Source organism: Cryptomeria japonica, chromosome 11 (assembly GCF_030272615.1).
Source record: "Cryptomeria japonica chromosome 11, Sugi_1.0, whole genome shotgun sequence".
Classification (NCBI taxonomy): Eukaryota; Viridiplantae; Streptophyta; class Pinopsida; order Cupressales; family Cupressaceae; genus Cryptomeria; species Cryptomeria japonica.
The window spans coordinates 173,626,429-173,650,492 of NC_081415.1; the positions used below are offsets into that span (position 1 = coordinate 173,626,429).

A 24,064-nucleotide genomic window follows, 5' to 3' on the forward strand; every position below is an offset into this window, starting at 1 on the left:
AAAATTACAAGAATAGAGTGCAAATTTATTTTTTTTAAAGTTACACCACATAAGATGCAACAAGATATCAAAGATTCAGATTTCAAAGCGGAAGACTTCAACTAACACCTAAAGAGTTTCCCAACAAGATTACTTAATTTTCACAATACACTTAACTCACACAATTAATCCAAGAGCTGAATATCTTAATAACGGGATAATTCACAATCAGGATAATTTCTTTTAAAGGATGGAAACATAAATCACAAGCAAGATGCATCATTAAGTTCCATTCATAATCTTCATTCAAGCTTTTCATTTTAAAATTACAAACCATACATCTAACATTCTATTTCACTAGGATTTCATCATAACATAAGAGATCTTACCAAGCATATTAAATTTCCTTAGCAACAACTGAGAATAATTCATTACTCTAAGATACATTATTCCATATTCCAACTTATTGCATTAAAATGACGATTTCACACATGCATTACGATAAATCGCATCTCAACCAAATATGCATTCGATCCACATGGCATTCAAGATAGAACTGAATATAAGCATTTAGAGTTAATTCCATTATCCACTTAACCATTCTAACGTAAATTAATCATACATGATAAAGCTGAATAAAGGAAACATAAGAGAATACACCACATAACACCATAATGATCTCGGAGTTCACCCCTAAAGGGCTACATCTCCGGGTCTGCTCAACTGCAAGACCCCCTCTGATAAATAATAAAGTTAAGAGAATAAGAGGTTACACCATACAATGCAGCCATCAAGGCGATACATAAACAATATACAAACGACCACACCGGTCAATAAATACATAAACGATCCTTACAAGGAACAGGATCCAGCTGAACATAATCAAAGCTAATATCATAAGAGTCCATGAGAGCATCCATAAAACTGAACCATCACCACCCAAGGGTCTAACATGAAACCGACACTCACAAAGGTACTCAAAACAGGACAAGACGACAACACACTAGCAGACGTAGGGACAAGTGTCATCACACCACCTGGTATGGATACCATGGCAAGTCTTCATAGGTCCCGGCCCATACACTGGTAACCCTGGCAACCTAATCCGAACTTCTGGCCCATCCAAGCCTCATGTGGAGCCACACATCCTCTCGTGATGACAAGGAAGGTAGTTTGCCATTTCAGGCCTTCTCACAGCATGTCGAATCTATGATAGCACTCATCTCATGTGTGAGGCACAATTATCTTAATTAAAGATTATATTCTAATCTACTTAGGTTATCACTTATTAGACTCACTTCCGACGGGTTATCCAGCAGCCACTTTGGGCGTGGCCCCCAATCGAAAGCCACTTTCCCATACGACACTAGACTAACTCAGACGAACTCAAACCACGGAATACACATGGTAAGACGAACGGAGTTCAAGAAGAGAGATACAATCATCCGGTCAAACACGACTCAAGGGTAATCACTTACTGACGGTACTCTAACTAGAGACCTGACAACCAAGGTTAGCCACGAATCATTATTCGACTCACTCAAAGAGGATATAACCAACTAAGTCAACATCACAATCCATAGTCAACTCAAAATTCGAGGACTGAAACAGGAACACCAAATCATCCATACGACAGGGTCCTTTAAACAAAGCAAAACATGCCATTTCATAATTAAAGCGAATACAGTAATTAAACTCGCAAGACAATAATCAGAAAAGACAATATTCCTCAAATTGATTTAATCATTACAGACGATCAAGTTTTCTACATGATCTAAAACAGATAACAGTTATCTACTTCATCAAGGGATAAGTTGTTCTTGGTTTTCTAACTCCTAAGGTTCAAGCATCGAATAGGCAAATTAAGCCATAAAGAGTTTTAACCAATTCATATTAATCAAATTCAGACAGCCATTAAACAATTAAAATAAGATATTTAATCTCCAACAAACATCAATTAATAATTCCATCGTATTACAACGATTAAGATCTAGATTCATTAATCCAAGATCGATCAGAATATAATCATCGATATTCAATTGCGAAAATCAACAGTTTTAAAACTTAATTAGGGAAGTGCATAATCCACAAAATGAATTTGAATAATCACTAACTTATAAATTCCATTATAGAGTTAATTAAAATCCAAATTTACAATTAGCAAGATCTTGCCTCTTAATCATAATTAAGAGCAATTTAAACTTAGCATTAAAATATTTTTCATTAACATGATATTAAATACATATGCATTTTATTTTTTTTATAATAAAAAAAATACATTAAAAAAAACGATTTTATAACTTACGTTTGAAAAACACGCATTAAACAATTTATGTTCTTTTAATAAAAGAAATGCATAAAAAACACTATGATCTTTTCTTTTTTTTAAAAAACACGTTGAATAAAAAATGAGGCGTGGGTTAGGGCCGTGCCCTAACCCTAGCGCCAGGGGACTTCCGCGAGCGGCGCTCACGGTGGTGCCCGCAGGTGCCACGGTGCCCTGCGGCCACTGCCGTGAGTTGCAACCGCCATGGCCGCACCAACCAACGACAAACCAGGCGTCACGGGGAGAAGGAAAGCAAGGGGCGAGCGGGGGGGGGGAAGAGTGGGGAAGGGGAGGGGAGCGGGTGGAGCTCCGCTCCCCGCTCTCCCAAACCCCGACCCACAGTCCGAACAAAGCAAAACAAATACGCCCAGGTTCGAACGCAACAACGCCCAGGCCGAAAATAGAAGCAACGCCCAAATCACAATTAAATATATACATTTGCTAATTAAAACACACAGTCCGGTTTTAATACAAATATATTTTCTTTAAAACACAAATACACAGTCCGAAATTACCACAAATGCCCAGCACAGGGATTTGATAACAATTCCAATTCTCCAAACACAATGGGGTTTTCCCAACACCCAACAGCAATGAGGAAAATGGACATTTCCATTTCAAACGAAAAATTAAAATTGAGAGTTTGATCCTACCTGATCTCGCGTTCCTGGCAAGATCGGCTGAAGAATCCCAATCTCCAGCTGCCCAGATCCTTCTTCCTCCATCCCCAATCTTCTCCAATTTTATCTCCCCATATCTTTTCCAACCAAAATCCTCCAAAAATGTCCCTCCTCTCCAAATTTCCCAAATTGGGTTATATCGAAGAGTTGACCCAAAATCTCCATTTTTGGAATAAAAACTCTTATTTAAAAAAAAATAATTCGCAAAATTAATCCTTTCTCACAAACACAACAATTTAACTTGCCTTTTCAATTCAGAATTCGATTTCTCATTTAAACCAATTTAATCTTTCGATTCAAATAAGCCGACAGAACACAATTAACTCTATGGCGATAAAATCTAAAACTTCCTATTCAACAGCATATATAAATGCATTAATATTCAAAAACAGTCATTAATTCAAATTTACTTCCAATTTAAAACAGGCAATTCATTAACAACAAAAATCGCATAACGAATACCTGATTAATCTAATCCATTAATCTTCAATGCACAAACGCATAAATAAAGAAGATAATTACTAAGGACTAATTAACCAATTTAACCATGCACACTAGGCACGCAAATCGAGAAGATCAACCAAACAGACGACTCGCAAACCCAAACAAGAAGGGATTACCGACGACGACTGGCGATGCTCACTAGAGCACGACGAAGGTCAACTAGGGTCTCACGACCACCTAATCCGACTCTAGGGATTAACAAGGGTACACTCAAACCTGCAAAACCAGGTGACGACGAACCTCGCACTCATGCGACTTCGTACCTGGAATCTCCTGCAACAAAAGATCATACATGCATACATTTATAAAATCTAATGAAATCATTAGTCCGATACTAACATCACGAAATAGGTACACTGAATAACCTGCATACAACTAGTGAGAAAACCACATCAATAGCTATGCGTAAAATCAGCATCTGACTATCACATAATAATATGATAAACTAATCAAGATTAACCAAGGTTAGAAATAGACTAGGGTAGGGGTACTACATTCTCCCCCCCTAGGTTCCGACTTACTCCTGGAAGTCGTAAGGCTAGATGAAGAACACGTCGTACGCATCGGCGCTGAAACTCATTCAACAAAGATCAAATTGCACATAGAAATCTTTCCATAAATAAATGAAATATTATTGCAAAATCCTTTACAAACGCCATTATCCATTGGCAAGATACATCTAAACCATACGTTCCTTAAAATATTCTAGGAATTTTCCACAATCATATCAGAGAAACAAGAAATTTCTTCCTTTCATTGCACCAAATTAAAACATTACAAGGATGTAACCAACAATTACCATAATCATCGATAAAAAATGATAGAAAAACATGCCATAAGATCAATTTCCTTTACCAATCCATCTTTATCATAAGATTTAATAACATAGAACTAGCTCAAAATATCAATTTCTACAGCCAAATTAGCTTTCATGAAATAAGTGCAACACAAATAACTCAATGGTTACACTTGCCAGGCACAAGACAACCTTTCCAAAGACTATGTCCCATAACATAGTGACAAGTTAACACAATTCACTCCATGATACAAATAATAACCATCCACATAACTAGAATGCAAAACAGAAAAGGCCACATGTGAGCATGTCTAATGCTCGGTCAAAGATAACATGCACGATCAGCATCTCTATGCCTGATCTCATAACAACAATATGATCATAAAAATCCAATATCTCACTCAAAGGCTTGATGGTGCTAGGTACACCATAGCGGTGCTACCTTCCATACAAGACCTTTGTGAATATCCCTTGTTGTGCAAGGTGGTTAGCCTCCAAGAGATAGTCACCACACATAGGTAGGTAGTGGATACTAGCTGCAACACAGCCTCACATACCCCCATCCTCAAGGTTCCTTGCGTCTACTTCCTCGTATACACTCATCCAAGCCCGTCTCCCACGTTCTTGGAGAGGAATTCACATTGCAACACAAGACCAGCATACGAAAACAATAATGATAAACCAGTTTAGCCACCAAAGTATAGATGAATAAAGATAATAAATCCTCAATTCCAACAGTAAGGCAAGAAAATAATCCAGAATCTCAACACCAAATCAAAAGTGCAAAAGATCACAAGATCGTGGCCAAACCTTCAAAATCAAAGTAAAATAAACTGCTGATCCCCAAAGAAATATAAAGAATAGCACAACTGCACATAACATCACTGCGTGACTAATAGCTAGCCACCAATGAGGAAGGAAGGAACAATCGTCTATCTATCCTAGTAGCTCATCATGTGGTGTGGCCAAGTCACACATCCCCATGGCATGGCGGTGTGCACCTCGACATCACCCCGCATCACGTCGTCACGTGGCATGGCTCTACCCAATACCTAGCGGTAGGCTGCATGGAAATGTCTACCACATCCCGCATCGTGTCTCAGCACGGCATGGCAATACTCCAAGCGGACAACACACGCAATGGACGTATCCCGCATGGTAGTGCACCTCGCAGAAAAAGCACGCGCAGGTCACATCCCGCATAGCGACGTATCTAGAAGGATACTCGCCGTAAGCCAGAGGTATACATGACTATGGTCCATCCACATGCCTACCGACACATACTAACTGGCAGCACATGCGAATAAACCTACCTTTCATGAAGACAAGGCAAAGGATCCTCCAATACAATCCAACAATATGCTCAAAAACTGCCATCTATATGCTCAAAATGAAGGATAGGAATAAGCTGGCACACATAAACCTATAAATAGATTCATCAAAGGGAAAGTATTGAGTACACCTTGATACAGTTTAGTAGTACAACTATATCATTCCTCGAAGTAGAGAAGCTAAAGTCGCTTCGCGTCGATATTACTCGTACGCCAATCCATACTTTTCAAGGAACGGTTACTTCGAATACTACCCCTTAACATACCGAGTTACCCACAACCCGAGGTTTGGTACTCAGCAGGGAAACAAATAAGCAACAGCACACAAACAGTATGGTTTCCCATACTCATAAGCAACATATCCCCCATGGTTGATTACATCACCAATCCATGGGCACACATAATAAACACTGGTTTCTCACAACACACACAAATACACCAGTACTGGTTTAGTCACATTTACGGGGAGTACTTTTCAGTACGCTAACATCTATACAAGGAAGATTTCAATTATGCTTCTACATAAATGACTGAATCAAATTTACTCTAGATTCAAATACTGAAATTATTAACAATTCACAATTATATAAGGAATTAACATCATTCCTATAGCTTTCTCGAATCTCACTAAGCATTCATAATTAAATTATTAGCTAAGCAAATTTATTTCTAAAGCTTAAGACTTTCATCTATCACTACGAAGCCAAAAGCAACATACAATTTCACATGTTTTAAAAACATTCAATTTAAATCAATGCACTCTTTATTATCATTTCTAAAAATCTCATGATTAGGCAAAGAGAAGGGAAAGAGAGTTTGATAGCCAAACTATTTCCTACAAAGACACAAGATCAATCAAGATCACGCCATAATATAAAATTTCTCACTATAAGCCTATCATTTCAATTACACGGTTCTCATTTCGCTACCGTTTAGAAGGATGACAAACAGCCTAACAAAACATTTTCCAATAATTATGGTTGCAACAGGAGGTTCTAGTTTTCCAAACAAAACAGAGATCAAGAGAGACAATCTTTTCGATAATGCAAGACCTCATAAGAACACTCACTTTATAATAATACAATACAGACACATGTCATAGTTTGCAACCTATTAGGGAAGATCACATTACGATCAAAGATAAGCAAAGAGCTATTACCCAAATAAAACATATTAATGCATGCACATCAACAAGCTTTTTCCTTTCGCACTTTCTAAACACATTAAGGTAATTCCACATACCCAAAAGCGAGTTCAATGGAGCATTTGCTAAAATAAATCTTCAATCAAACTGGTTTAATGAGACACATAAGACAATCTTTCGGAAAACACATTATTACTCTCTCGAAGCTACAATAACATGCTCTTTTTAACACTTCTTCTACAAACCAAGCAGTTTCACATAATTCAACTATTCGCATAGCAATGCACCTTACTAAGGTAGAATTTAATCATGCTACTCCTACAAGATACACATGGAGAATTCTTTTAAACGTACAAAACAGTTTTCTCCCAATAACCAAAATAAATTTTAAACCCATAGCCCTTTAATAATCTAAAAACATAAACGTCATAAGGCTCGCACAAGGGTTCAAGAAGTCACAACCTTTTCTCTTTCGCAATCAAGAAAACTCGAATCAAAGATAATTACACATATCTTAATCATTTAATTTCCAGAAAGAAAGAGAGGAATGGTGATGATCATTTAATTTTCTACAAATTAAGCATTCAATAATTGCCATACAAGTCCCTCAAGTGGACAACATTAAGCTAGATCATAATCTTAAACAAACATAATTCGCACTTTCAGATTCAAGACAAGCACGGACCAATCCAAATGGATTAGTCTAAAGAGTACAACACTCAATAAGGAAAAGTACACAATGCACAAATAGGCACTCAAACACCAACATCAAGAAGGCGAAAACAAGGTGTGAACATACATGTTACACACTAGCTAAGGTCTGCTCAATCACTCACATGCAAAAGGAGGACAAGCATACACATAAGGTCGATACACCTCACACAAATAGAGGGCACACGCGACACCAGAGATCCCAATGTTTGCAACATGGGCTCTGATACCAAATGTAATGCCCCGCCAGGAAACCCTGAAGGGATAAGCCAAAATTACAAGAATAGAGTGCAAATTTTTTTTTTTTAAAGTTACAACACATAAGATGCAACAAGATATCAAAGATTCAGATTTCAAAGCGGAAGACTTCAACTAACACCTAAAGAGTTTCCCAACAAGATTACTTAATTTTCACAATACACTTAACTCACACAATTAATCCAAGAGCTGAATATCTTAATAACGGGATAATTCACAATCAGGATAATTTCTTTTAAAGGATGGAAACATAAATCACAAGCAAGATGCATCATTAAGTTCCATTCATAATCTTCATTCAAGCTTTTCATTTAAAATTACAAACCATACATCTAACATTCTATTTCACTAGGATTTCATCATAACATAAGAGATCTTACCAAGCATATTAAATTTCCTTAGCAACAACTGAGAATAATTCATTACTCTAAGATACATTATTCCATATTCCAACTTATTGCATTAAAATGACGATTTCACACATGCATTACGATAAATCGCATCTCAACCAAATATGCATTCGATCCACATGGCATTCAAGATAGAACTGAATATAAGCATTTAGAGTTAATTCCATTATCCACTTAACCATTCTAACGTAAATTAATCATACATGATAAAGCTGAATAAAGGAAACATAAGAGAATACACCACATAACACCATAATGATCTCGGAGTTCACCCCTAAAGGGCTACATCTCCGGGTCTGCTCAACTGCAAGACCCCCTCTGATAAATAATAAAGTTAAGAGAATAAGAGGTTACACCATACAATCCATCCATCAAGGCGATACATAAACAATATACAAACGACCACACCGGTCAATAAATACATAAACGATCCTTACAAGGAACAGGATCCAGCTGAACATAATCAAAGCTAATATCATAAGAGTCCATGAGAGCATCCATAAAACTGAACCATCACCACCCAAGGGTCTAACATGAAACCGACACTCACAAAGGTACTCAAAACAGGACAAGACGACAACACACTAGCGGACGTAGGGACAAGTGTCATCACACCACCTGGTATGGATACCATGGCAAGTCTTCATAGGTCCCGGCCCATACACTGGTAACCCTGGCAACCTAATCCGAACTTCTGGCCCATCCAAGCCTCATGTGGACCCACACATCCTCTCGTGATGACAAGGAAGGTAGTTTGCCATTTCAGGCCTTCTCACAGCATGTCGAATCTATGATAGCACTTGTCTCATGTGTGAGGCACAATTATCTTAATTAAAGATTATATTCTAATCTACTTAGGTTATCACTTATTAGACTCACATCCGACGGGTTATCCAGCAGCCACTTTGGGCACGGCCCCCAATCGAAAGCCACTTTCCCATACGACACTAGACTAACTCAGATGAACTCAAACCACGGAATACACATGGTAAGACGAACGGAGTTCAAGAAGAGAGATACAATCATCCGGTCAAACACGACTCAAGGGTAATCACTTACTGACGGTACTCTAACTAGAGACCTGACAACCAAGGTTAGCCACGAATCATTATTCGACTCACTCAAAGAGGATATAACCAACTAAGTCAACATCACAATCAATAGTCAACTCAAAATTCGAGGACTGAAACAGGAACACCAAATCATCCATACGACAAGGTCCTTTAAACAAAGCAAAACATGCCATTTCATAATTAAAGCGAATACAGTAATTAAACTCGCAAGACAATAATCAGAAAAGACAATACTCCTCAAATTGATTTAATCATTACAGACGATCAAGTTTTCTACATGATCTAAAACAGATAACAGTTATCTACTTCATCAAGGGATAAGTTGTTCTTGGTTTTCTAACTCCTAAGGTTCAAGCATCGAATAGGCAAATTAAGCCATAAAGAGTTTTAACCAATTCATATTAATCAAATTCAGACAGCCATTAAACAATTAAAATAAGATATTTAATCTCCAACAAACATCAATTAATAATTCCATCGTATTACAACGATTAAGATCTAGATTCATTAATCCAAGATCGATCAGAATATAATCATCGATATTCAATTGCGAAAATCAACAGTTTTAAAACTTAATTAGGGAAGTGCATAATCCACAAAATGAATTTGAATAATCACTAACTTATAAATTCCATTATAGAGTTAATTAAAATCCAAATTTACAATTAGCAAGATCTTGCCTCTTAATCATAATTAAGAGCAATTTAAACTTAGCATTAAAATATTTTTCATTAACATGATATTAAATACATATGCATTTTATTTTTTTTATAATAAAAAAAATACATTAAAAAAAATGATTTTATAACTTACGTTTGAACAACACGCATTAAACAATTTATGTTCTTTTAATAAAAGAAACGCATAAAAAACACTATGATCTTTTCTTTTTAAAAAAAAACACGTTGAAAAAAAAATGAGGCATGGGTTAGGGCCGTGCCCTAACCCTAGCGCCAGGGGACTTCCGCGAGCGGCGCTCACGGTGGTGCCCGCAGGTGCCACAGCGCCCTGCGGCCACCGCAGCCCCTGCGGCCACCGCCGTGAGCCGCAACCGCCACGGCCGCACCAACCAACGACAAACCAGGCGTCACGGGGAGAAGGAAAGCAAGGGGTGAGCGGGGGGGGGAAGAGTGGGGAAGGGGAGGGGAGCGGGTGGAGCTTCGCTCCCCGCTCTCCCAAACCCCGACCCACAGTCCGAACAAAGCAAAACAAATACGCCTAGGTTCGAACGCAACAACGCCCAGGCCGAAAATAGAAGCAACGCCCAAATCACAATTAAATATATACATTTGCTAATTAAAACACACAGTCCGGTTTTAATACAAATATATTTTCTTTAAAACACAAATACACAGTCCGAAATTACCACAAACGCCCAGCACAGGGATTTGATAACAATTCCAATTCTCCAAACACAATGGGGTTTTCCCAACACCCAACAGCAATGAGGAAAATGGACATTTCCATTTCAAACGAAAAATTAAAATTGAGAGTTTGATCCTACCTGATCTCGCGTTCCTGGCAAGATCGGCTGAAGAATCCCAATCTCCAGCTGCCCAGATCCTTCTTCCTCCATCCCCAATCTTCTCCAATTTTATCTCCCCATATCTTTTCCAACCAAAATCCTCCAAAAATGTCCCTCCTCTCCAAATTTCCCAAATTGGGTTATATCGAAGAGTTGACCCAAAATCTCCATTTTTGGAATAAAAACTCTTATTTTAAAAAAAATAATTCGCAAAATTAATCCTTTCTCACAAACAAAACAATTTAACTTGCCTTTTCAATTCAGAATTCAATTTCTCATTTAAACCAATTTAATCTTTCGATTCAAATAAGCCGACAAAACACAATTAACTCTATGGCGATAAAATCTAAAACTTCCTTTTCAACAGCATATATAAATGCATTAATATTCAAAAACAGTCATTAATTCAAATTTACTTCCAATTTAAAACAGGCAATTCATTAACAACGAAAATCGCATAACGAATACCTGATTAATCTAATCCATTAATCTTCAATGCACAAACGCATAAATAAACAAGATAATTACTAAGGAATAATTAACCAATTTAACCATGCACACTATGCACGCAAACCGAGAAGATCAACCAAACAGACGACTCGCAAACCCAAACAAGAAGGGATTACCGACGACGACTGGCGATGCTCACTAGAGCACGACGAAGGTCAACTAGGGTCTCACGACCACCTAATCCGACTCTAGGGATTAACAAGGGTACACTCAAACCTGTAAAACCAGGTGACGACGAACCTCGCACTCATGCGACTTCGTACCTGGAATCTCCTGCAACAAAAGATCATACATGCATACATTTATAAAATCTAATGAAATCATTAGTCCGATACTAACATCACGAAATAGGTACACTGAATAACCTGCATACAACTAGTGAGAAAACCACATCAATAGCTATGCGTAAAATCAACATCTGACTATCACATAATAATACGATAAACTAATCAAGATTAACCAAGGTTAGAAATAGACTAGGGTAGGGGTACTACATATAGGATCAACATGCACATAATTTTTGATATTATTTCTTTTCATTTTCTATTGAGGTTAAGAAACCAATGTAGGGGTTTGGGCATTCATGTAAATATTCTTTGTAGCCTAAAAAATTAGTACTTTCTAGTTTGCAAGCCTCTATTTGGGGCATTTCATTTAAATTGTGGTTTTCTATCAAAAATCTATAAAAAGAGGTCTATTTGAGGCAATAAAAAATCTATAAAAAGAGGTCTCCTAAACCATTTTGAAACTAATAGACTAATAGCTAATCATATAGTCATTCTAGGAGTTTTCATCTTGCGTCCATGAGTTTGAGTTTGAAGCAATTGACAATTTTAGAATTTCTTTCATAGCTTAATATCATTGTGGCTTAAATCATTTGCATATGCATATCATAGTATCATTTAACTACCATTCCATTGTTCATATGCCATCTTGGAAGCTACCAGTGCTTGTCTCAGAGCAAATTATCTACAACCAAGAATAGTGGAGTTAGGACACAATGAGGTGCAAATCGTGAAAGGTATAATATTGTTTATTTCATTTACTTCATGTTACTTCATTGGTTGAAGTTAAGTTTCCTGGAGCTTTCATTTTTATATTGTATGATGGACTAACGAGTTTTAGGACATTTATTTTGAGTTCAACTTTAACCTCAACATTTTTGGTGTCCACTTTAGGGCTCAGGCCTCGTACTTACCTTCTCTAACATCCTATCTTGTTCTTTCGAAATCAATTTAATGCTTTTGTAAATCAGTTTAACGCATCTGTGAAATTTGATAGCACATTCGTTGAGTAAGTTAGCACTTTTATCACTTAGGTTAGTGCTTTCTTTCAATAAAATAACGCTTTTAATCATGAATTCATGCATTCAAACAATAGGTTAGCACCTTTCTCACACAGGTTAGCGCCTTTTTCTCATACGTTAGCACTTTTGTAACATAGGTTAGCACTTTTGTAATGGAGGTTAGCACATTTGATAGATAGTTTAGCGCATTTGATAATTGTTTTAGCTCATATGTTCTTTGTTCTAGCACATTTGAAATAGAGTGCAAAATTTGTAATCAAATCTTGAAATTAGGCTTGTGGAAGGACAATATATATGGAATATAAAATTTAAGTATAAGAAAGAGAAAATTTATATTCCATATATATTGTCAGGATGTTTGAGAGGGGTTTTAGACCTCTAGGAGTTATAATGCAAAATCTAGTTTTTGGAAGATCCTCCAAATTTTAGACTTAGTCAAATCTCAGGGTATTTAAGAATCAGGAGTGAAAAAATTGTAAACACGATTTGAAATTAGGCTTGTGGAAACCCACCTAAGGTTTTGGATTTTCACTAACTTCTTTTTTCTTTGTTGGTTTCTAACAGTTTCTTGTAGATTTGGAGGATTTACTGATTTCTTTTCTAGTTTTTTCAAAGTTGGTTAAAAAGAACTCATATTTCCCTTTGGGTAAAAAGAACTTCATTTTTCAATTTGGTGTTCTAAAAAGTACCTCATTTATTTTTGGTCTCTAAAAATAATCACATTTGCAAGGTAAAAGGAACAACAAATCAAACATTTACTTTCTTGCAAAGTTGGGACTCACACCTTAAATTTTGGGTTCTAAAAATAACAACAATCTTTCATTTTCTTTCAAAGGTAAACAAAACAATAAATCTTATTTTTTGCAAGTTAAAAAGAACAATCAACTTGTCCATTTCTTACAAAGCAAGTTACTTTTTGCAATGATTTTTCATTTTGTTGACCAAGATTTCAAATTCCTAGTTTAGAAAATCATTTGCTATGTGGGGTTAAAATATGAACCATGCTTGCTAGAGAAACATCTCCAAATAGAGGATAGATCATGTTACTATGGAAGGTTAAAATGTACACTTATACTCCATGTCTTTAAAGTGGTAGGCATATGCTCTCCCCTTAATTGGGTGACCAAAAAGCCAAATCCACTCTTTTATGATTTCTTTACATTCAAGAAATTAAATCTTGTAGAGGGCCTGCCTTCCCAAAGACTTGAGGGGGCTAGTGAGAAGGGTATGACCCAAGTGGGCAATAAATTTATCACCAATTTTACCAACCCACTATAATCAAATGTGGAGGCTAATGAAAATCCCCTCCAGTGGAAGTGTGTATTTGATAGCCTTCCCCTAGTATCCTTGTGGTGTGAAAAGCCTTTGTTCTAAAGGTTGGGAAGCCTCTTAATTGAGTTTATCATTTGCCACGCCGAATGGAATCCTTACTATGAATCATAGAAGCAGAAGCTTTGAGTTGAGTTAGTTGCCATACATTGACAATATCATAGTGCAAGGGTGGGGAAGAATCCGCCCCCAATATTACTCACCATATATCTCCCAAGATAACTACTCAATTGAGGAGCAATTATATTTGGGTTACTTTCTGGAAAAAGGCAAAAAAATAGGTGCCGTCTAGGGGGTGACAAGGTTGTTTGAGCTGACGGAGTATCAAAACTAGTGGGATATGATATTGTTGATAACCTTTGAATTAAGTGTCTATTTGATGTGTCCTTTATTATAAATCAAACCAGTGAAAACATTGGGGATTTGAAAATATCCTCACAAAAACATACACTCAATGTTTAGCATAGGGATGATCATTGTTTTCATGTGTGCTATGTCTTCTTGTTATGAACATTGAAATATCTTGCAAATCAACCAATAAAACAATCAATTCAAAACAAAGAGCAAAGAGAAATATTAGAGAGAAAAGAATTTTCAAATCCTACAAAGCATCTTTTCAAGTGGTTATCAACTTTTCAAATTATCTTTAGGAAAGACTTTCATCCAACAAGATTAGGGGAGTATCAAAACCAAGTGATCAAGAGTTTATCATCCAACTATCTCAACAACAGTAATACCTAGCTAGGTATTCAAGTTAGTCAAATGACGTTTCCATATCAGAAGACTATCCATATCATTTGACGTACTTTTTCATAGGAGCCTATCGAAAAACCCTATATCCAACTTAGCGAGATTTAGTATTCGAAATAAAGTATGCATTAAGTCAACCAAATCAATCTATCTAAAGTAAAACTTTGATCACTTACATGACCATCCCTTGTCGCTTGAAAAAGAAAAATCTTATTCAAAGGAAATGAGTCCTAACCTAAATCAAGATCAAGATATCATGGCTCTCCAATCTAATCCCATTTTTTATCAAGATCCTACCTATCAAGAATCTTATGATGATCCCCTAATACTTTGGTATTTCATCCATGATGATCTCCTTTTATCTCAAGAGTAGAGTCCCATTGAACATCCACCTCCTAAGAAAGAGAATGATATCCCTTTCATCTCCTTGACTAATCTAATTCAAAATCAAGAAAAAATAACAAACTCAAATGATCCTACTCCAAGTCAAGATCAAGATCAAGTAATATCTTCATCATCCAAATCCATTTTAGGTCCTTTTGTTCCAAATTCGAACTCTTCGTCCTCCAAATCCATTTTAGGTCCTTTCATTCCAAAGTCAAACTCTTCATACTCCAAATCCATTTTAGGTCCTTTCATTCCAAAGTCAAACTCTCCATCCCTTCCATCCATCTTGGGTCCTTACTTCCCTCGATCCACCATTCCATCACCTCAAATGATCCATAAGAAAGATCAACAAAGGCACACATCTTTGAACTTCTTTCAAACATCCATCTAAACATCTTTTAAAAATTATTGTTCCGTCATTTTCTTTATCTATTTTGGGTTCTTATGTCGCAAAATTTATTTTCCTCCATCTCTTCATCACTTCTCCAACACTCATCTTGAATACATTTCCATCTATCCTCGCACAAATCTTCAAACATTCTATCTATTATCCAGCACCTCTTTTCTATCGTTCCATCCCTTCCATTCAATCCTTTTCATAAATTCATCATATGTGAAATAGGCATTTGTGTCATTTTGTCACATGCTTGCTCATGCTCAAATCTCATGTTTAGTCCATCTAGTGAAATACCCATATGACAGACAGAGAAAGACAATTTTCCTTTTCCAAAACAATCTCAATCATAATCAGAGAGTAATCTCAATCTCCATAAAAACATCTCACATGTGTTCCAATCACAAATTCTCTGAAAATGTATGCCCTATTTTCTTTTTAATTCTGTGTACAATTCTGTAAAGAATAAAATGTCATTAAATAATGAAATTTTTGAGACAAATTCTTCAACAGTAACCCTTGAATAGGGTTACCAAACCCTATCTAGAGTTTGCACAAAATAAATAACTGAAACAAGAATCACACATGTAATTACAAAGATTTTTCTTCATGAGAAATCCTTTTTTTCTAAAAGATAAACCCTTTTTTTTATCAAAAAAAATCATAAATATTTTATGCCTTTTATCCTTCATGATACAATGAATATGATTACAGAAAATAAAACTCTTTCATCTTAATATTTCCTTCCTGAAACCTCTTTTCATTTTTTTTAGTTTCGAAAAAGACATCACATTTTCATTTCTCCATTTTGAAAATGAACAATAAAATTTTAAATAAGCCCTTTCATTTTTGCATAAACTGAAAAAGATTTTAAGTAGACTATAAACTTGCTTTTCCTTTTCAAAGAAAATTACCTTCATAATTCATGAGGCATGAAAGATATTACCTGTTTAACTGAGTGAAATCACCTGCCCAAAATCTTCGTAAAATTCTCAATAAAATCAGCCAAGAAGACCACCGATGTAACCACCAAAGCCAGTGAATCATCATATCTGAAACCCAAAACCAGAAACCAAACAAAAACTCCATTGTAACTGCTTGAACAAAACTCATGGTAGCGGCATGAGCTAGGGTTAGAGAGACTCAAAGGAATAATGCTTTTGTTCATTTGTGAAATGCCCTTAACTAATGACTTTTTAATATTCCAATGTCATTTCAAATCCATTGAAATATGCTAACTTCAAAACTACAAGCTCAAGACCATAGTACATGATGTATAATGACAAGGTAGCTCGGGCCCACAAATGCAAAGGTAAACCATGAAATGTTGACAACACTATTTAGTGCTTTATAAACTTTGTTACATAAAATAATATGACTATTGTGATATATTCTAAGTGTAAGGCATGATATACAATCTGTCATATAATAGAACCCTTTTTGTCATCAAGGACAACTAAGGGGCAACAAACACAACGTAGAAACACGTTATCCAAATGCCACAATCATCGAACCAAAGTATAGAGCATCCATAGTTAATTGGACCAAGAAAGAACATAGCCAAAAACACATTTCCGAAGAAAATCAAACACATGTTGAATTAGAATAACAAAGATACATGCACAAGTAGTATAAATCCATAAACACAATAGGATAACTAAAAATGAGGAGCAATTCAAAGGTCTACAAATTCTACCAGATGATCATCATCATCACTGGATAGACTTTCAGAGCACTTTTGGATCACCAAAATGTGAGAGTATAATCTTAAGACACAATCAAACAACATGCCAACACATCATGAATATATCTGCAACAAGTTAGAAAATCCAAGGTAAAACCAAATCACTAAAGAAGAATCAGTATGTTAACATCAATGACAACCATACTGATACATCAATCAACTTCACATTTGTAATAATTTCTATTTAAGTTATATAACTATTGCAAATATCTAAAAATTTGTCCCACTATCATCCTCTCAAGGTTAGTGAAGGATGTTGTTATGTGAGCTTAACTTTCTTACAATTAATTGGATCATGGAGTTAGAAGTTACATAGATTGTCTTGGATCTCAAAATTGTTTCTCAAATTCTTATAACAAAAATCAGTTTCAAGGCCAACATTGTCATCATGAAGGTGAAACCTATTCATCCAAAAAACATCGAGACTTAAAGATTAAATCTAATAAATTTGGATTTTTTCTCCTATGCTTTAATCTCAACATGGACTAAAAAGTGTGTTCCTAGAGTATGCCTTAACATGTGTTTGATCATATAGATTGAGAAATTAATATGACAACAACCAAACAAAATTTTATACTTAATATAGTCATGATAACGTAAAGGAAGGAGAGAAAACTTTCAAAAAACTAGACTACACTCACGTATAATCTTATATTTAGATTGCAAAGTAATAGTGATACTCAATAATCTACCACCAAAATTATTAATACCCATATGACACAAAGGGATTATAACAAAATATAATTTTGACTTCATTAGATTTTGTTTTTGACTAAGGGAAAACATGTTTTGAGGGGACTAGAAACCTCATACACACAATTAGGAAAAAGCCAGCAGACTAAAAGAAAATCATTATAAAATCTATTGGCAACACAACCTAAGCCTATTAGTGAAGTTAATGAACTGCCTTTTGGGATTTTCTGGGTTCCCCTCCCCATATACATAAGAATCAGGTAGCAAAAGGCTAACATGTCCCTTAACTAAAAACCAACACAAACTAAGTTGGGCTCTTCAAAACTGTCAGCATCAAGCCAAACATAAAAATAAAAAAAGGGGTTTTGAAAGGATCCCCTAACCTTCCAAATGGGTTTTAAAATGGGTCCCAAAACCATCAAACTAAACAAAGAAAATCACAAAAGATCCTTCAGAAACCCCACCTCAATAAGGGAAAGAGAAATAAAGGCAGTCAACCTACCATCCTTGGTTCTCCTGGAGAGACAAAACCGAGCATCAACAGCTCTATGCAAATCCAACCAACCCTCCACAATATTGGCCAGAAGACCAAGAAGCCCCTTAACCACTCGGTCACCATGCAACCACTCCACCTCCATAGGAGGGCACATTACCTCGAGAGGAAAACCATGGAAATGAGCAAAAAGAAAACAAGCCCTCAAAAAGATACCAGCAAGAGAAGCATTGAGGGTGCACACTGAAGAATCAGGTCTTCTGCAAGTATTCAGCTCCATCACCAAAGGAACAAACCCCACCTCAAAAGGGAGAAAAAGGTTCATCGGAATGAGAAGCCACACCAACCACAACCTGAGATCCAACCAGCCTCTGTCACGCAAAAAAACTTCTGAAAAGGAAACTCCAGCTCTAGCCCCAGAGAATATCTCCACCTTAATAGGAGATAACACCACCATTACAGGCATAGAGAGCAAATAGAGAGCAAAAAAGGAAGCCAAAAAGACACTGTAACCTTAGGAAAATCCACCTGAGTCCAATCCACCTCCATAGGAAAGGAGAACAACTGATAAAGAGAAGCAAGAGTAAATATCGAGGAAAAGACAGCGGCAGAGAGGCTGAATAGAGGACCCACGAAAAGCCCAGGCCACACAAAACAAGCCCTAACCCAGCAGGCACCAGTAGGAGACAAAGCCTCCGTCGCAAGGTCTACAAAGCCAGAGCACACACCAGAGCACTCGAGACAAAGGCAGGTAAGGGAAGAGGGGGCCCCGAGTGCCAAAGAACCTCTGGCAGCCACTCGCTATTGCATACAGCCCTCCGTTTCTGCCTATCACCATCCGCATCTTCATTTTCCCACCATCATCTGCTGTCTCTGTCAAGCCGCGATCCACCAAAACCCTAGCAAAGCTTCCTAACGCTCTCCCGCCCATCTTCTCCCCATTAATTCATTAGATTTTGTTACACACCGAATGAAAAATGATTTTTAATTCATTAGGTTTTGTTACACAGCATCAAATCCTCATTAAAGCCACCGATAGAAATGATACCCCCGAAACAAGGAGCGCAAAGAAAATGGTGAATATATTGCTGCCTTTCGCTGCTTATAATTTATATTTCCTGGTAATTACTCTTTTGAATTAGTTTCTACGCACACAGCCTTATTACTGTTGGACAACTGTAATAATAAGATGGCATTGTGTGTAAGAAATCCATTTAGTTAATGTGGATTACTATCAGTCCATACGCATGTCAAAATTCTTAATCTTGTAGAAAAAAAGTCTCTGTATCTTCCTTCCATAAGCTTAATCCCTGTTTGCTAAGATATTCATAATCAACCTGCCTTTACAAAGAACTTGTGCGATTTAATATTCAGGGATAAAGACAACCAGTTCTTTGCTGTTATAAATAGTTTGTGTGATTGACTTATCTGGTACAACTGGAAACTTGATATTTTACTGAAGCAATTTATTATGATTTGGTAGTCCTCTTTGATTATTAGTTTATCCAAATTGTTTTGGAGAATATGGGACCCAACTTGGTTGTAGCTCACATAACAACATCCTTCATCCTTTATAAAAGCAACATTTCCTTTCTTGTGCATTTGCCTGTGTACAAGCACTATTTCAAGATGATTGCAGTAGCACTATGTCAAAATAATCCTCATACTTGTTACCCATACATCTCTACGAAAGAGACCAGTTGAACATCACCAAACTATTAAATTTAGTAATCTGAAAGACCTACAAAGATTGAAAAAAATTATAGCTAAAACTACAGTAAGTTGAAAATGGTTTTTAATGAAAATTCTTTGCATAAAAAAGCCAATGCACAACTTCTCCGAAAAGTATCAGGCTCAAGCAAGATTTAATTAACAACTCAAGTAGAAATCCCGTATCATGTTAGTGTTTCTCCTTTTCTTCTTGAGAAATTTTCATTCCATTTTTCAGCTGTATAAACTTGTGCATTAATTATTAGGGAATTGGTATTTTGTTTGTGGCATGCGTCGAATGCTTAGTAAGCTATATAATCTCAAAGTATTTAATCGTGCTATCGTGTCGTGTCTTAAGTATTCTTAACTGAGCTATGCTAATTTTACTTTACTATTTCCTTCCATATAACACTTCAATAAGCAATGGCACAGTTTTTTGTTTTGATCAACAACTTGCAACATTTCTTTAGCCAGAGACTCTAGCTGTCCCGCAGCCCTTCTTTGATTATAAGAAGATTTTATGAATAACTTTTACATGGAATTTCCACAAAGAGGCTGAATCACTTTAATGACTTATCACAAAAGGTGCTGACAACTTTTAGGAGCTCCAAACATAAGCTGTTGTAGAAAAGAGTAGCTGGGATACACACACCACCTCATATATGGAGCTGAATGATCAGCTACTAAATAAAGCTGGATGAACTGTCACAGCTGTTTTAACGCAAGCACTTTTGATAAGATTCTAATATTCCATAGACAAACAGAACCATAAATTAACAATTATTAAAAATTTATACATGACAAATGACAATCCAGTCGTGGAAGTAAAATATACCCTTTAATAAAGGCTTAAATATATAAAATCATTTGAAGGTTAGTTGAATGAAAGAAAGAAATAATCAGGGTTTCTCTTCAATTCTCTTAAATGTCATTCTTATAAATAAAAAAGGATCAAATAAATAAAAATTAAATATAAAAGAATCAAATATATACACAATCTTTTTAATTTTTCTTTTTAGTATGAGCTTTCTTGTGACTAATTTACATACTTTTCCTAGCAAGATGTTATAAAATTCATCTTGAAGGCAAAACTGTGGTAACAGGCACAAACATGCTGATAAGCAGAAGACAATCTCAGTCTAGTTAATAAATCTACTCAGATGTATCCCATCCGCAACTTGTATAGATACTCTTCTTCCTCTGTGAAAGTGTCATGAAGCGATTCCCCGCTATAACTACGCCGCTTGAAATCTCTCGTTTCATGTGACCCATTAGATTCAAAAACTGCAAAATCAAAATATTTAATAATAGATTCTCATCTGCACATCTTCTCAAAGCACATAAGAAAAAATAATTGATGGGTTTTGAAGAGATTGAAATAAGAATATATGATATTCAATCAAACATGAGTAGAGACATATTGACACACCTTCATTTAAATTGAAAAATTTTGCAATACCAAATATCTCATCAGGATCAATATATTGTTGACTAATGATTTGTGGAATCAAATTCTCTGTCCTGTAACCAAAAAAATGTTAAGAAGTTATGAAACTTTATAACCTTAGTTTAAAAAAACATCTAAACAACAGGTTATACTCATCTACCTTGTCCATGTTGGCACGACTTTCCCTGGAGCAAAATCATTATTGTTGTCCTCTTCCTCTGAATCTTCATAAGATGATATTTCATATGAAGTAGCCTCACCGACCAACATTGATTGCGCTTCTGTTTCATATCTAGTTGACATGCTTAACACCTGTAATAAACCAAGTTGGAACATCATTTTACCATTAGGAGCTCTCTATAAACAGTTTGAGTACATAAATCAACTTTTTCAAGAATTATACACAAAATTAGTGAACGTTTTACCTTTGCAGCATATTCCTTTTGAATCTGAAGTGTTGGTTCTTTATGCTGGTGGACTTCTTCCATGCGTTTTGCATCCTTTGATGCATATTTGTTAGATTTCATGCAAATTTGTTTTGCATCATCCTCTATCCGTTGTCTGCGCTCAGCAGCTTCCTTTTTTTTGTCTATACGGCGCTGCTTCTTTGCCTCTTCCTCCATTGCCTTCCGAATTCGCCCATATTCAACCTGTGTCAATATGTGCAGTGTTTAGTCAATATCAGCATAGCATATAATTAGCTAATATCATCATATAATTAAGTCCATTACTATTCACATACCAGAACTTTGCGCTTCTGTTCTTTTTCTTCCATCTCTGCACGAAGTCGCTCCTCAACTTCCCTCTGCTGTTTCCGTGCTTCTTCCAATCTCCTCTTCCGCTTTTCTTCTCTCTCTCTCCTCTCAATCTCTTCCTGTTTCCTCTTACTTGCTGCAACCTCTGTTGCATTTTTCCTCCGTTCTTCCCTTTTCTGTCTTTTCTCCTCCAATTTCCTCAGTCTATCTTGTTCCAGTTTAATTTTGGCTTCTAGAGCCCTTTTCAACTTCAAATCAACATTATCTCTTGCCATGCCAACTTCTTTTTCTACTCAATTCTTCCCTTCTTTTTCTGTACCGTCACTTCAGAAAAACACTGGAGTCTTCAATTCGTTTTGTACTTCACTTCTTTAACACTGGATTATTCACTTCCTTTCGCTTTTTATACATAAAGAAGATTCTTCTCTTCTTCTTTCTTTGTTGCAGCGGAGCATCTTGAAACGGACATATATAATCTTCAGCACATTCAGCGCCGAGCATCTTCAAAATAATCTTCCTTCCATCATTCCTTGCAGTACGCCTCCATAACATATTTTATGGTTTCCGCTATTTCACTTCAGAAATCTCCGCTTCCAGAATATCTTTTGTATTTATTAGGGATTTACCTACTGTCGATTGCGTTCAATAATTTGATTCTGGCTTTCTTTAGTGTATTTTTATTTATTTATTTATTTTATTAAAAAATTAATTTAAATTTTTTCATTTTCTCTTTATTAAATCTTTATTTTCATGTATAATTACATTTGAATTTGTATTTTACTGTTTTTTCTCCATAGTGCATGCATGAATTAAATAGTCTCTAAATAGCAATTTTTAAAGGTTTGCTTATGATAATCGGTCTAATATTTATATACCAAATTATATAGAAAAACCGTCCAATAGCTTTGCGAAGTAATACCCTATTAGAACGATCTGTGTTCCATGCGGGATATATACATTCATGAATGCATACACAGTGCAAGATAAAATTCCAGAAGATTGTATGCCTTAAAACCGGATTAACTAGTAAATGATACTATTGTCGTTGCAAGAAGTAGCTTAAAAATATTAAAGAGACGCAATTAAGGGCAATATCCAACCTTCAAATTCAGCATATATAAGAACTGACAAAAGCATTATGTGCAAGAATGACAGCTTTGCTAAAGAACCAATAGAACCAAATTTTTTATAGAGAAACAAATCTGCAAGAATAACGAATCTCGTCTACGCATCTCAGGCAAAAATAAAACACCTAATGTTACTCCATAACAAACTTCGATCATAATTTTTCATTTAAATGAGATGCTTTTATTGCTTAGTTGCATGTCCTCAAAATACATGCATTAATAAAGGAGATAAATATACACTGCATGTAATTTCTAAATGTTTCTCTCCTGTTCTTTTGGGCCCGGCTTGAACGACACACACTAAGCTGACATGTTCAGGTGGCCGGGCCCACGACACCTGTACCATTGCCGTTTTTGTCTGTCATTCCGGTTCTCAACCGTTTAGAATTATTTTTTTCACCGTTTATGAAAGAGAAACTACCTATTTATAAAAGAGAAACTACAAATACAACCAATGGAAGACCAAGAGTCATGAGTTGAACTTGGGTCTACACATTGAGAACTCAATGCTTTAACCCACTAAGCTCAACCCCTTGGACTCCTTACAATATATAGAGAATACAACTATTAAAATAACTGAAACATAATATTGATTAACAATTAAATATTAATTGACTGAATATTAATTTTGAATATTCTTTATTTAGATGGACATATTTAAGATATTTATTTTCCTACACTA

General features: G+C 35.8%; 1 protein-coding gene across 1 annotated transcript; it reads right to left on the reverse strand.

Annotated features, from left to right (window-relative positions):
• Positions 1-21,209: 21,209 nt before the first annotated feature.
• Positions 21,210-22,530, reverse strand: LOC131860106 (vicilin-like seed storage protein At2g18540). The gene is made up of 5 exons (XM_059214472.1): positions 22,243-22,530; positions 21,926-22,150; positions 21,661-21,812; positions 21,483-21,574; positions 21,210-21,337 (listed from the first exon to the last, which is right to left on the reverse strand). The coding sequence occupies exons 1-5, from the start codon at positions 22,528-22,530 to the stop codon at positions 21,210-21,212; spliced, it is 885 nt and encodes a 294-aa protein (XP_059070455.1).
• Between the last annotated feature and the right edge of the window lie 1,534 nt (positions 22,531-24,064).